Raw genomic sequence first — 12,896 nt, 5'->3', positions numbered from 1 at the left:
ATAGACTCACTCTCATTCATGCATGACTTGTAAAGTATTTTAGCTTTCTGAAATGCTTCTCTGTCCCCTTGATCTGAAGTCTCCAGCACACCTGCGGAAGGAACCATTGCAGTGAGATTTTTGCCCTGGAGAGCTTTGATCTTTTCACAGAAATCACTGAGAATTCAGGGCTATGATAAATACTTGTTATTGTAGGCTTCAATTACTGTGAAACTAGAGTGCTCTTTAAAGGAGCTATTAATGGAAAAAGCATCAGGAAGAAGGACATGCATACAGCTTGTCCTGCTGCTTTTGAAGTTAATACCAAATCACCTATGGCTAATTTTTAGTGGGAACAGGATGTTCCCACAAAATGGGTGTAGCAAGAGATGTAGAGATTAAAGGACTACAGGGGAAAAAAAAAAAAAATCGCAATCAACACTTGTGGAAGTTTATTTCTCTGTATAATGTGCAGTAAATAACATCTGAAACTAAACACAAGTGCATAACCAAGGATAGAGTAGCCTCATTCCTACCTTTTAGGATGATCTCCAGCTCATCTCTCAGGATGTCAAAAATGCTGTATCTGGAGCTGGTTTCTGGGATAACATGCCGGTTCAGCCAGCCCCCACAGGCATACTGGTAGAAATCCTTGCACGGGTCAGCTGTTGGGTCCATGTTCTGAATTATTCTAGCAGCTAGGTATCAAAATTGGAGAATTGAATTCCACAGACTGCCTGGTAATCTCTGGGACTACCAAAGACTGTCAAGAAGCTGCTTGGCAAGAAGGCACCTTGCTTATGCTGCTTATAGTGGAAAAGACTCATTCTGATGTATTATGACTCAAAGGATCCTATTTGCTGCTTAAAAATGCACGGAAGCATCTGACGGCAGACATTTGTATTGCAATTGTACTGCTTTACAGAGGGAGCCTCTGAATGGCAGACTAGTTCTCCCAGAGCACAATGCCTTACAGGCACGAGCATGCTGCCCAGTGCTCTGCCTGGGGTCCTAGCTCAGGTACCTACCCATGAAGTCAGTGTTTCCAGGGTGCAATTGGGAACATCTGGGCTGGAGTCTTACTTCTCTTGAGGTGTACAAGTAGATGCCAAAAATAAGAAGGTGAATAGCCCCATGTGTAGAATACATTCTCTTTGAGAGAAAATTCAGTCTAAGGGGATTCTTATTATACTTCATAGATACAGACTGCGTTGGTCAATCCACATCCTTGTGGCTCAGGCCAGAGCCAGAGAACTGTTGCCCACACTGGGAATTTTCCTGTACTACTTCCTTATGAATGATACTCCTGGTGACAAAGAAAGTATACAATGCAGAAGTAAGAATAGGGTTTTTTGCTCAGTTTTTACACATGGAACTGTATTTGAGGACAGCTGTAGTTGCTGCCTTTGACAGTGTTAGCAATGTGTATCTAGCCAAAGGGGAAATTTCATTCCTTTTCAACTTCTTCAGTCTTAAAGCCTGAACTATTGTTTATTCAGGTTCAGTAGAATTAACAACATGTAAAACATCACCTCTGCAATAATCATTCATGGTAACAATCATTACCTGCTGTAACACATCCAGGTGTGGTACATATGTTGCCTGAATTGGTGCCATAGTGAGTGCCTGCAGGGAGAGGAAGAAGAAAGCAGATAGGATTAGTTGTTTTGGAAAGAAATTGCTACCAGTGTCACTTGCCCGCAGCCCGACCTCAGTGACAGCTCTGTTTAGTTTTAAAGCAAGTGAGTGAATATTAGTGCCAGTAAAAGATACCAAATGACAACTGTGAAGAAACATCTTATCTACAGATTTATGAGGAAAATGTATTGGAAGCAGTATTACAACAGTCTTGACAGTGAATTTTAACTTTCCTGGAAGGAGACTAAGACCAGTTGGTTGGTTGGTTGTTTTTTTTACGTGCTAACTGCCTCTACAGTCTTTCTGACCCATACCGAAAGTATGAGATCCTTTTCTAGACAATCTCCAAAGATGATTTGAGCATCTGAGCTCTTCCGTGATCTTCAAAGTCACCATGACTGAGAGGTTTAAACAGGGGGCAAAAAGCCCATAGCTGGATTTACTGCTTTCACACTGTAGTCATAAAGATCAAATGGGTGGAGGGGAGAGCTGGCAACAGACCTGCGTTTGGTTAAAATTTCAGATATGCCCTTCAAGGTTACTCCTTGCTGTTCAGCAGAGGTTGCTCCCTAATCAATAATGTTTAGGGCTGATGAAATAGCGTATAATGGAGACTGTGGACCTATGTTCAAGTCTGCGTTCTGCCTTTGAGATAAGCCTGGAAAAGTCCAGTGAAGTCATTATCGGTGATCTCCAAGTAGCAAATCTGAGTAAGTGTAGTACAAACTGTGCTAAGAGCTAATGGGTGTACTAGTTACCAGCTGTTTCAGTTGTTACATGAGCATACTTCTAGTAAAACATGAATTTTGTTCCATTAAGACCATGGCTCAGTCCTGTTGATCACTTTCCTCAGTAGTTTGAAAGCAGTCAAACTTGGGAACTCTGGGGACCTTCATGACTCGCTGGTTTCAGCCCACGAAGAAGGAGCGACGTGACAGGGAATCTGAGAGGGAGCGCAGGCAATGAAACCTTAGCAGAAGCATTTTGCTGTGACTTCTAAAACAGAAGAATTTGATGTGTGCCTCTATATGGGGAAATGGGTCTGTATGCTCGCTCCAGCAGAAGCTGGAAAGCGCTCCTCCTGGCTATGAAGTTTCTATTTTTGACCACTTAGCCTTGGTCTGTGAAATTCTTCCAGTGAAGAAGATCCACAAAAAGCCTATGCACTTCTAATGCATTGATGGTGAGCAGAAACTGGAACAGACCCTAGCTTTTATTGCTTGGTGCTCCACACTAAATGTAGCGCTAGGAGTTTGATGGCAGTGACTCCAGAGGGTCTTGATGTGAATTCACAGCCGTAAGTTCTACCCCAGCCTGATGAGTGGCCTTGGCCCTGGGCACAAGAAAATTAATTTTGCTGTTTTAATTTCCCATTTGTGAAACTGGACTAGCTTAGTGTCTACTTATGTTAAATAGACAACTACTTGGTTCCACACTGGAAAACGAAAACTCGATACCCTTACTTTCCAACAGGATTAGCCATGTTTTTAAACATTTTTTTTTGATCCTTACACTATGATGTTTGCAGAAAAGAGTTACTAAAGAAATTCATTCCAATGAAAATAAGTGTTTTACATGACAGCAAACAAGATTACACTAATTCAGACAGAAATAAAACAGTAGGGGAGAAAAGAGGGCTTGGAAGTTCATCAGTGGAAGCAACATAAAAAGCCCCCACTGTGACTGGGAATGTAACATTCAGGGTTCAGCTGAGTGCTGTCGTGCTGTGTGGGAGTACATCTGCAGTAGAATAACTGCATGCCTTATTATAATTTAGCGTCTAGCAGTCTGAACATGGGATGAGCAAAATACATGTAATAATGTGAAGCTTCACATAGAGGGGTTTAGCATTTTTTTTTATTATTTTTTTTTTTTTTTTAGCACTGGATGAAGCTAAGCCCAATTTTTGGAGTTTCTTAAACTCTCTAATAATTTAAACTTGCCCCCCCCCCCCCCCCACCCCCCCCACCCCCCCCCCCAAAAAAAAAACCAACCCACCAACCAACTAACAAACCCCAACACTCCCAAAACTCCAACATGACCACCAAAAGTCCAGGGTATTTCCAAGAAAAAAAAAAAAAAATCCTTTGGGGGAGGGAAAAGAGACTAGTGGTTCAAAGGCATATGGAAATTTTCCATAAAGCAGAAATAGCAGTGGGCAAGGTGAAAAAGAGATAATTTTTAATTTTTTTTTTTTTTTTTTCTCCAAAGCTTCTCTCTTTAATATAACCTGACAACGTTTAACTTCAGTTTCCGGAACCAACTGCTTTCAACAAGATTCTAACTCCCCACGTTCAAAAAGCCCTTGTGATTGTGAAAATGTAATTGAGCTGTATAAGTAGGGAAGCCAAATCTGTTTTGAAACCTTGGTTGCACACTCATGACTCTGAAACTCTGCCACAAAACCAGATAATTAGAAATGGCTGGTGAGGGGCTCTCAGTTTACTTCTAAAAGTGGCTCCTTTGTTTTTCTATCAATTATCTCTTTTATGCCTCAGTACCGTTCCTGACAAAGAACCAAGCCAACCTGACTCCGTATGAGATATGACCAACACTGCCCTGTTTTGCCTCACAATGTATTTGTTGGGTCTTTGCTCACTTGACTGAGGCCCTGCCTACTGCACCTCTTGAACTTCAAATAACTAGGAACAAATGTAAAATGCACCTTCTAAAGTCTCAGCTAGACAACTCTATGCACATGAAGTGCATAGAATTTCTCAAACTACTTGAGAAACGGCTCCCTAAGTTTTCAGTATAAACATAGGTATTTCTCTATGTCTTTATTTTTCCTTCCTGGTTAAATATTGCTGACATGCTGAGCTGTAATGACATAAGAGACTCCTACTTTGACATCCATGGACAAAGACTGCTGGAAGTACAGACATGGGAGGGACAACCCAGATTAATGTTCTACAAAGCCTAAAAGTTGAAACAAAACAAATGTCTAGCCGGGTTTAGACGGATGTGATGGGAAACTTCTGAACATAAAATCGTAAGTGGGACATGGGCTCATGTTTGACGCTGTAAGGCATGAAGCTAGTGATTTGCAGCAGAGGAGAATTGGCATGTTGTTCAGCTCTGAATCCCATGTTTGCCCTGCTGCACAGAAAGTAAACACATCGGTGGAAGGGTTTGTGGGGAATCAATACTTGTCTCCTATCAAACCTTACCTCCCACTTGTCTTCTCCCACAGCCAAGTTCATCTAGGATCTAGCCACTTACATTTTTTTCTCTTTCAAAATTAATCACTCCATTTCCCCACCTTTTTCTTCCAAGATACCCTTCCTTGGGTATACTTTTTAAAACTATCAAAGAGGGATGTCAAAAGAACAGAAATGGGCCAGAAAGGTTTAATCACTCTAACTACTTTGTGCAGTACTAAGTTCCTTTGTGGCTCTCAATTCAGGACCTTTGCTGTATCACCCTTGCATTTACTTCATTAAGAAAGTCACACTCTTGCTCTGTTGATAGTCTTGTAAATAGAAAAGAACCATTGAACCCTCTGCAGACTGAAGGCTTTCTTCACTTTCAGTCTGAAGAGCACCATCAGAGAATTGATAAGGGAAGGTAAGCTTTAATGGAGCCAAAAAAAATTACCTGAGCTGTGGGACTACTCCAGATGGAAGAAAATGAGAGAAGATAAGCACTCCAGACACTACTTCAGAGGTCAACTGCTCACTTGAAAAATGGCAGAGCTGGGACATGCTTCAGGGCACACGGAGCTCAGTGCAGAGAAGTCTATTGTCTTAATTTGACTTTACAAGAAGCCATCAAACGATATTACATTTACTGGTCAGCAGCAGGATATAAGAATAACTTCTGAGGTCTATAGAGCACTATAGAGTCCTCTATAGAGTCCTCTTCAGCAGGTCATCTTTTGAATGACAATTTTTTTCAAATACAAGTTGCTTTTCACAGCCTTATTGAAGTTCTTTTTAGACAACAAAAGCAAAGCAAATCATTCCGTACAGTCTCTGAAGCACAGTTTGTGTTTAGTGTTTTCCCACTGTGCGTTTTGAGGACCACAGATGGCTGGGGATGGTACACATTGAAACAATTAGATCCACAGTTGTCATCAGGCAGTCAAGTGTGAGCTTTACCTTTCAGCACCTTATCTTTTCTCACGCAGATCTCATCTGCAGAAGTGCTGTCAGCACTGCAGACTGCCTTTGTTGCTAACAGTGAATTGTTTGCAACAAATAATGTAATTGCCGAATTTAGCTTTTCTCCCTCTGAGAGGGCTGTCTATACCAGATGTCAGTGTCTTCAGATGGACTCCATAACACAAGTGTTTGTTTTTATTCCACCTTTCTTATGACTTCTTACCTATAGTCTACCTATAATCGTGGCAGAGACAGAATTTCATGTAAGAATCAGTAAGCTGAGTATTTGCTCACTTTTGCAGCCCTGTATGGCCTGTCATTCCACATACATGTAGCTCCATCTGAGTACAACTGAGAAGAGTCTTGCCACCCAAATGTCACTTCATCGTGACTTTTGTGTTAGCTGCCACTTCTTTAAATTCTCCATTTCCTTTGAATAGATGCCTCATTAATGAACGTTCATGAAGTCAAAGAATGACTAGGCAGCGGTGCAGGAGACAAGCCAGATCTCAGCCACAAGTTTTTCTTAGCGTGCCAGTGACCAGTTTAGATATTGCCCCTAGTCAGCAGGTTCTTGCAAATCTATTTTTCAAGTGCGTGTTAATTGCATTCACGGCATAGGAAACGCAGGAGCATAACATGGCTTTCTGAAATCCCCTCCCAGAACAAGGTGCTGCTAAATTTGAGTGTCGTATTTATCTTCATTTATTTGTTTGTAGCCTGCCTAACCGGATAGAGTGTAGGTGAATAAGGGTGCCCTCTAGCTTTCTAGCAGCCTGTGTAATAGATGTGAATAGTGATAACCTGTGGGGATGCAGACACAAAAAAGATAATCTGTGAATCTTCCTTCTGAGAAACCTACAAACTTGGAAGCCAGAAAGTGAATAAAATATCAATTAAACTAGTAACATGCCTTTTGAGCAGTCAGGACCAGCAATTAGGTGAGAATGGAAGTTGTTTGTAACTAAGTTGTCTGGAAAAGTCACTCACTGTGACTTCATGTCAGCTACAATAAGTGTTGAAATGTTCTTCAGGCTGTAACCTTTCCAACAAGTGATGAGATTTGGAATTTAGTAAATATTTGTAGAACATAGCTGAGAAAGAGCTGTGAAAAGGCTGCAAAGATGTATGCGTGGGTGTGATGGAAAGATTGAGAGCGTGGTGTATTCAGATTCAAAAACAAATTACTTCAGTTCCGTCTGCTTCCCTATCTATGATCACCCAAATATTACTCTGCTATTCTTACTATATTTCCTTTTAGCTTATTTGGATGAGGTTTTATGGGTATGAAAAATTCTTTGGATGTCAAAAATCCTCAGACTGCTTCTAGAACCGTATAACTGCATTGCTGTGAGAGCTTCAGTGGTTTTGTTGTCAGGGTATGTAGATAAGTCACAGTCAGTATTAATACGTATTACGGGCATTATTGCTATAACCAGAGGCCTGTTTCATGCACCACAATGCTCTTATGCAAGCTATATACAAGCAGAGCAAAAATGTACTCCCTGAACCACAAAGCCTACATATACCTTCACATATAAAAATAAGAGAGAATGTGAGGCAGGACAGGTAATCCTTTTATTTTTCCATTAGCTAAACAGAATTACTTTTTAGAAGCCTGTCTGGGCAGTGTCATTCTGATACAGGATGTACAAAGATGAAGTGGTGAATCTGAATCTGCTCTTAATAAACAATCCAGTGTCCCATAACACACTTCAAAATTAACATTCGAGTGAAATTAGAAATAAAGGAATCCCAAGGATAACATTCTTAGTTCCAACACAAGAATGCTGCTCAGCTACATTTTCTTCCTGTTGCTGTGCAGGATTTATATTTATGTTACACAGCTTTGAGCAATACACGCTTTTCACTTGGTAAGTCTAAGAAAGACTTCAGCCTTTTGACTGAGCATTGGGTATGGACCTAGATGTAACATCAAAACAGAACCAAGTGGAGCGTTTGGACAACACTTTTAAAGACAAAAATGTTCCTGTTCTGCAGGAACATTCACTGGTTGCACTGAAGAGCTCTTGCTTTCTCAGTTTTAGACCCAAATAGCACATAGAGGCACAGATCTAAAAATGCTGTAGACTAAAGTTCCTGCTGCTCAATTCCTACCTGTGAATTACCTAAAGCTTGTGGCTATTCTAGTCTAATGACCACATCTTGGTGTCTTCTATCGCAGTACTTCAACTATGTATGCTCCGATGTAAACTGGCAGAAACTGACGCTAGGTCAGTGCTGAAAACACTTCTTTAAGGCATGAGAAAAGAGCTGGGAGGAGCTGCATTCTGAACAGGACAAGCAGCATTATCAGCTCTGCGATCATCTTGCACTTGCATTTTGCTCAGGAATGTCCAAATCCGGGAAACGTTTCCAATGGCAGTTTAATTGCTGATACAAGCCTGCAAAATATTTAGATTTTGGAACTGTTTTTTCACAGATAAGCCTTCCATCCAAGAAATGTAATAGTTAGCACTTGCTTTACGTGCACAGACTCTTCCCATGGATTTGGATGAGACATGAACATTTGGGAAAATATTATTAATACCCCAATTCTGATTTCCCTGAACCTAAGCAGAAAAATGTAGAGCAGATTTATCAAATCCTTTATGGATGCAAGCAACAAAATTCTGCATACCTCAATATTTTGATACAGAAACTCCTGACCTAGGACTTAACTCTGGGGAATTTCTTTCCTCCTATCTTCCGAGGTAATACAATAAATATAAGCAACTTTCTGAGGAGTATTATGAATACCAAATACTCACAGATTTCATCTAACACTGGAACAAATGCTGGTAACATTCAATTGCTGGTAGCAACAGGAGTGAACAATAGAAAGACTTTTCTCATGCATTATTACTCAGAATTGTGCAATGTTTTACTTACGAGTGCTGAAGCAACCAGTTCACTGCAGGCAGGGGATGCAGAGACGTTTTAAGGAGAAAGCAATGCCTTGCTTCAGTTTTGCTGTTCAGACTTCTTAGTTTTAGTCTCTAGTGTTTTAGCAAAGCTCTGAATCCAAGAAGCATTCATGCAAATGACAAACATGAAGCAGGTGCTGCTACCAATCATGTCGATTGCTTCACAGAAATTTTTTTTTTTTAAGTAGGACTTTGCATTTGGTCTGCTAGTGGAAAAACTTCGTTTTGAGAGTAAGCATGCTCTGCAGTTAACATATTAGGCAAAGCACCTCAAAGTAATATGCCTTACTTTCAGGTTCCTGACAAGACATTTGCATGAAAGTCACAGAACCAAATCTCCCTTAGAGATCAAATTGCCTGATGTAATATTTAAAAAGTCTCTCTTTCCTCAGCAGCATACTGGCTTTCTTTTTTCTTTCTTTTTTTTTTTTTAAAAAAAAAAAGCTTTCACATTATAATAAGCAATCTCCCATTTAGATCTGCTACGCAGCTGTTGCTTTGTAACTCCTGGCAATAATGAATCTTAACTTGGGCTTCTATAAAACAAGGAAAAGTCAAGCCTTACACACAGATGCACAGATACATACCTTCTCCTCTAAAACAGTGCAACATATTTTTTTTACCTTTGTCAAAACAATGCTGAATTCAATAAAATGCATAGAAATAATTAAAAGCATAGAGTCTTACATCACGTAATTTAAAAATGAAATAAAATCCAACATAATCCTCTCTGTGCATGAGCACGGAACAAGGCAGAAATAGCCAAGTTCCTGACAGAGGTGACCTCACTGTCTCCCTGTATTTTTGTTTTTGCAGAGCTAAATGAAAAGACTTGTATGTTGTTTGCAGAGGGAAGAGGGGAATTATTCACAGGTTCCTTACCTCTGCTGCTGGCATACAGGATCACCAGGGCGACCACTGCACAAGTCATGAGGAGCAGCAAGACAGCCAGACCGATTGCCACAAAGCTCCAGGATTTCTTCCCAGATTTTGTTGATTTTTCCACAATATCCATTTGACTTTCTGATTTCCCCATTATTGTAACTCTAAATTGAGGAGGGGAAGGTAAGAAAGAATTAACAGCACAGCTAAATCAATAGAGGGATAAATGCATGATAAATCAGGGAGGAAAAGGAAGCGGAATAAAAGCAAAGACAGATAAAGAAAACTTCCAAATTATTACATGTATTTGTCCATTTGATTGTCCACAGATTTGCCAACCTCATTCTCCATCTCCTGTGCCTGCCAGATTGTCTGCACTCGGGGTGTGCTGCTGGGGGCTGTTCTGGACTACACTACCCTAGGCTGTCAGTGGTGCAGTGTCGTAACTTCAGGAGCTTGCTTTGCGAAGTATGGAAAAGTCTCATCACCAGCTTGGGCAACTCCTTTCTCCCAGACAGGGAAGGAGGGGAAAAACTGCCTCCTTCCACTCCCCACTTTGAAAAGTGCCTTGCTGCTTCAAAGAATTTTTCTCTGTTTTTCCTCTGTGGCTATGAGTAGGTGTGCAGAGCTCTGTTACCAGCAGCAGAATCCAAAAAGAGATCCTTCCAGGTGTGAGCGCCTTTGAGCCGTGTCTGCTCTGTCCTTAGTACACGCGAAGGGTTGGAAAAGTAGAAGGCTCCTAGAACACGTGTCAGCTCCCAGGTCTGCAGGAGTTAGTGCCTTCCAGCTTCTCAGTCTTCTCGGAGCCATGCTCCAACTTGGGAGCTCAGCCGTGTGCGGATCCCAGCTCCAGGCAAATGCTCCCGAGCAGCGGGGGGAGGAGGGCTTGCATCACAGCAGCAGAGAGCGCTGGGCTCTCGGAGCCTGCGAGCAGCACCAGCTCCGCTCTGCCGCAGCTTCTCCGAAACTTCCTCTAGCTTTCCTGAAACCCGCTCCCAGGTTATTTAGTTGGCTGCTGCGCTCGCAGAAGGAGCGTGAAGTCAGAGAGGTGCAAACCTATTGAAACCCTCTGGCTCTGGGAGCGCTGGCAGCTTTTGGGTGCGCTATACGGGAACAGCTTCTCGTTTGAAAACACACCGATTTATCGATTGTTGCAGGCTATGCACAGAATTCTTTTATGCTACTGCTTGGAAATCTATCTGGTAACAACTGGGGAAGACAGTAAAAGCAAGGGCAGGATAGGCATCTGATTCTCCTGGGGTTTTATTTTATTCTTTTCAAGAACTGACTTCAGAATGAGGGAGAACCAGCTTGGTTTGGGTTGGGTTTTTTTGGTTGAGCTTTTTTCTTTCCCCCGTAGGTGGGTTTATTGAGCTAGTGTAACTGGCTGCCAAAGTTCACGCTGTACAAATTTTAAGGCTGGTACCTCTCTCGACCAGAGTGCTTCACCAGCATTCCAAGTTTTGTGTATACTTGGGAGGAAGGGCTGAGGGCAGAGCAGGATCTCTTTGTGGCAGCCCTGTTTACTGGGAACGTACACGCAGAGCGTTCCAAGAATGTGAACACAGACCTGTTTCCGTCAGTGGGGTAGGAAACAATGAATGCCAGTGTCTTCTGCCAGGAGTCTAAGTCTCCTCTTCTAGTTGCTACTCTGCCTCAAAACCCCTATGAGAATTTGCCTTTTTTTTCAGAGTCATGTTATCTTAGGCTTCTGTCAAGTGTGAAGGCAGCTATTCTCATCCCACCATCTGAAGAGGAGTATAAGAACACAAGGATCTGAAAGAAACGCATGCACTTGCAGATCCTGGGTGTCCGTATGTGAGAACTAGTTACAGAAGGGAAGGTTGCTTTTAAGGACAACGCTATACATTTAACGAGTTAAGTGAGTTCTTGTTTCTATTTGCAGGAAGTTGTACAGCTAACAAAAGATTGGTTTCCTATGGATGTGAATCTTCCTTATTGCCGAACAGCTTTATTGTTACCTTACAATTAAGCTGGCTCTGAGCATGGTCTACCTAGTTAAGGTCCATACTATTGCAATAGACAAGCGCTTCACAGGATTTAATGTAGTTTTTCTTGTAACGTGGCTATAAGATACCAAAAGGCATTTTTTTGCCCATTTCACCGGTGGCGAATCAAGATGCCAAGAATTGAAGAGCTTTATTCCTACTGTTTTCTATGCATGCCTGTTGTGGCCATTGTGACTACCACGGTCTCTGAGGCTAGGAATGCTATGAGTGATTCAGACTGCCTGCTACTCAGCCTGCAGACGCTAGCCCCCCCTTACCGAGTCCTAAATAACATCTGTATAAATTATTTGAACATGGCCCAAAGTGACTTAATTGAGGGTGTACATGAGCACCAAGAATATAGATCTTTTAAGTCCCCAGAAAATTCATAGATTCCCTCAAAAAGCATTGACCTAATCATAAAGGAAATACTTTTTTCCTTCCTTTTATTTATTTATTTTTTTAAAAAATTTTTGGGGAAGTGGGAACTATATGAAGAATCTCTTCCTGTATCTCTAATGGCTTCACTTCCTTGTAGAGCTGAGGAAAAGGTGTACTCTTTCCAATAGGAAGTACAAGGAACTTTGGGTGCAGCAATGGCATTGGCTTGCATTTTCTAAAGGTTATACTAGGCCAAGCTGAACATTAGACTGGAAAGTCAGTACTGACAAATATTTTTTTATTTCTTTTACTCTTGCAGTTTAGCTCTGAAATAAACTGCTTAGTATTTGTAACGAAAATACTTCCTTTGTCAGTTCTCAGCCACATATCAGTGACAAATGTTTGAGGTAGTGCTGAGCCTGTTTTGGGTTAGAGAATGTCAGAAAAGGGAGAAAATTATTAGTAAGTTTATCATGTTCCTTCATGTCCTATTTTAAATTGGTTTTTTACCTGTTTTTCTACACTAAGTCAGCATCTGAGTGAGCAACAGCAGTGCAGAACCCAAAGCAGTCATCCAGAAGTTCGCAGCTGTTGCAGAGAAGTAAAGGAAGTGCCTGACTATTAATACCATTTTGTATTGGGAAAAGTTGTTTTTATCCTCTTAAGATTCAAATTTGGACTGACTGGCAAAAACACAGCACATAATTTGAGTGTCATAGGTAGATATACATTGTCTTTTCCAGGCAAGTATAACCAAGTCAATTGGAAGCCAATAGGATGTGCCTGACAGGGAGGCAGAGCCGATACAGGCTCTAAATACAATCAGAACAGCCCGTAGGCTTAGGAGCAATTGTTGCAACTAATGAGCATCCATCCCACTGGTGTGTGCTTTCAGACAATAAAACTTATACAGAATATACAGAAAGCGGATAATAAAATCCCATGTGCTGGACCTTAAGAAGCTGAAATTGGCCGTT

The 12,896-nt window shown here is 41.3% G+C and overlaps 1 protein-coding gene across 3 annotated transcripts in view; it reads right to left on the bottom strand.

The window, feature by feature from the left end:
- The window catches only part of MMEL1 (membrane metalloendopeptidase like 1), a 29,920-nt gene extending 19,366 nt beyond the window's left edge, over positions 1 to 10,554 (bottom strand). The window contains exons 1-5 of one of the 3 annotated variants that reach the window (XM_049804715.1): positions 10,167 to 10,554; positions 9,530 to 9,693; positions 1,546 to 1,605; positions 516 to 677; positions 11 to 91 (exon numbers count right to left, since the gene is read on the bottom strand). In XM_049804715.1, the coding sequence (XP_049660672.1) occupies positions 11 to 91; positions 516 to 677; positions 1,546 to 1,605; positions 9,530 to 9,683 (457 nt within the window). In that variant the 5' untranslated portion in view covers positions 9,684 to 9,693; positions 10,167 to 10,554. Of the gene's footprint in view, positions 1 to 10; positions 92 to 515; positions 678 to 1,007; positions 1,286 to 1,545; positions 1,606 to 9,529; positions 9,694 to 9,830 lie in introns of those variants that run through there. The other 2 variants (XM_049804705.1, XM_049804726.1) reach the window with 2 other exon arrangements.
- Positions 10,555 to 12,896: the final 2,342 nt, after the last annotated feature.

This window comes from Accipiter gentilis, chromosome 1 (assembly GCF_929443795.1).
Source record: "Accipiter gentilis chromosome 1, bAccGen1.1, whole genome shotgun sequence".
NCBI classification, from domain to species: domain Eukaryota; kingdom Metazoa; phylum Chordata; class Aves; order Accipitriformes; family Accipitridae; genus Astur; species Astur gentilis.
This window is presented reverse-complemented; position numbering and strand designations above follow the sequence as displayed.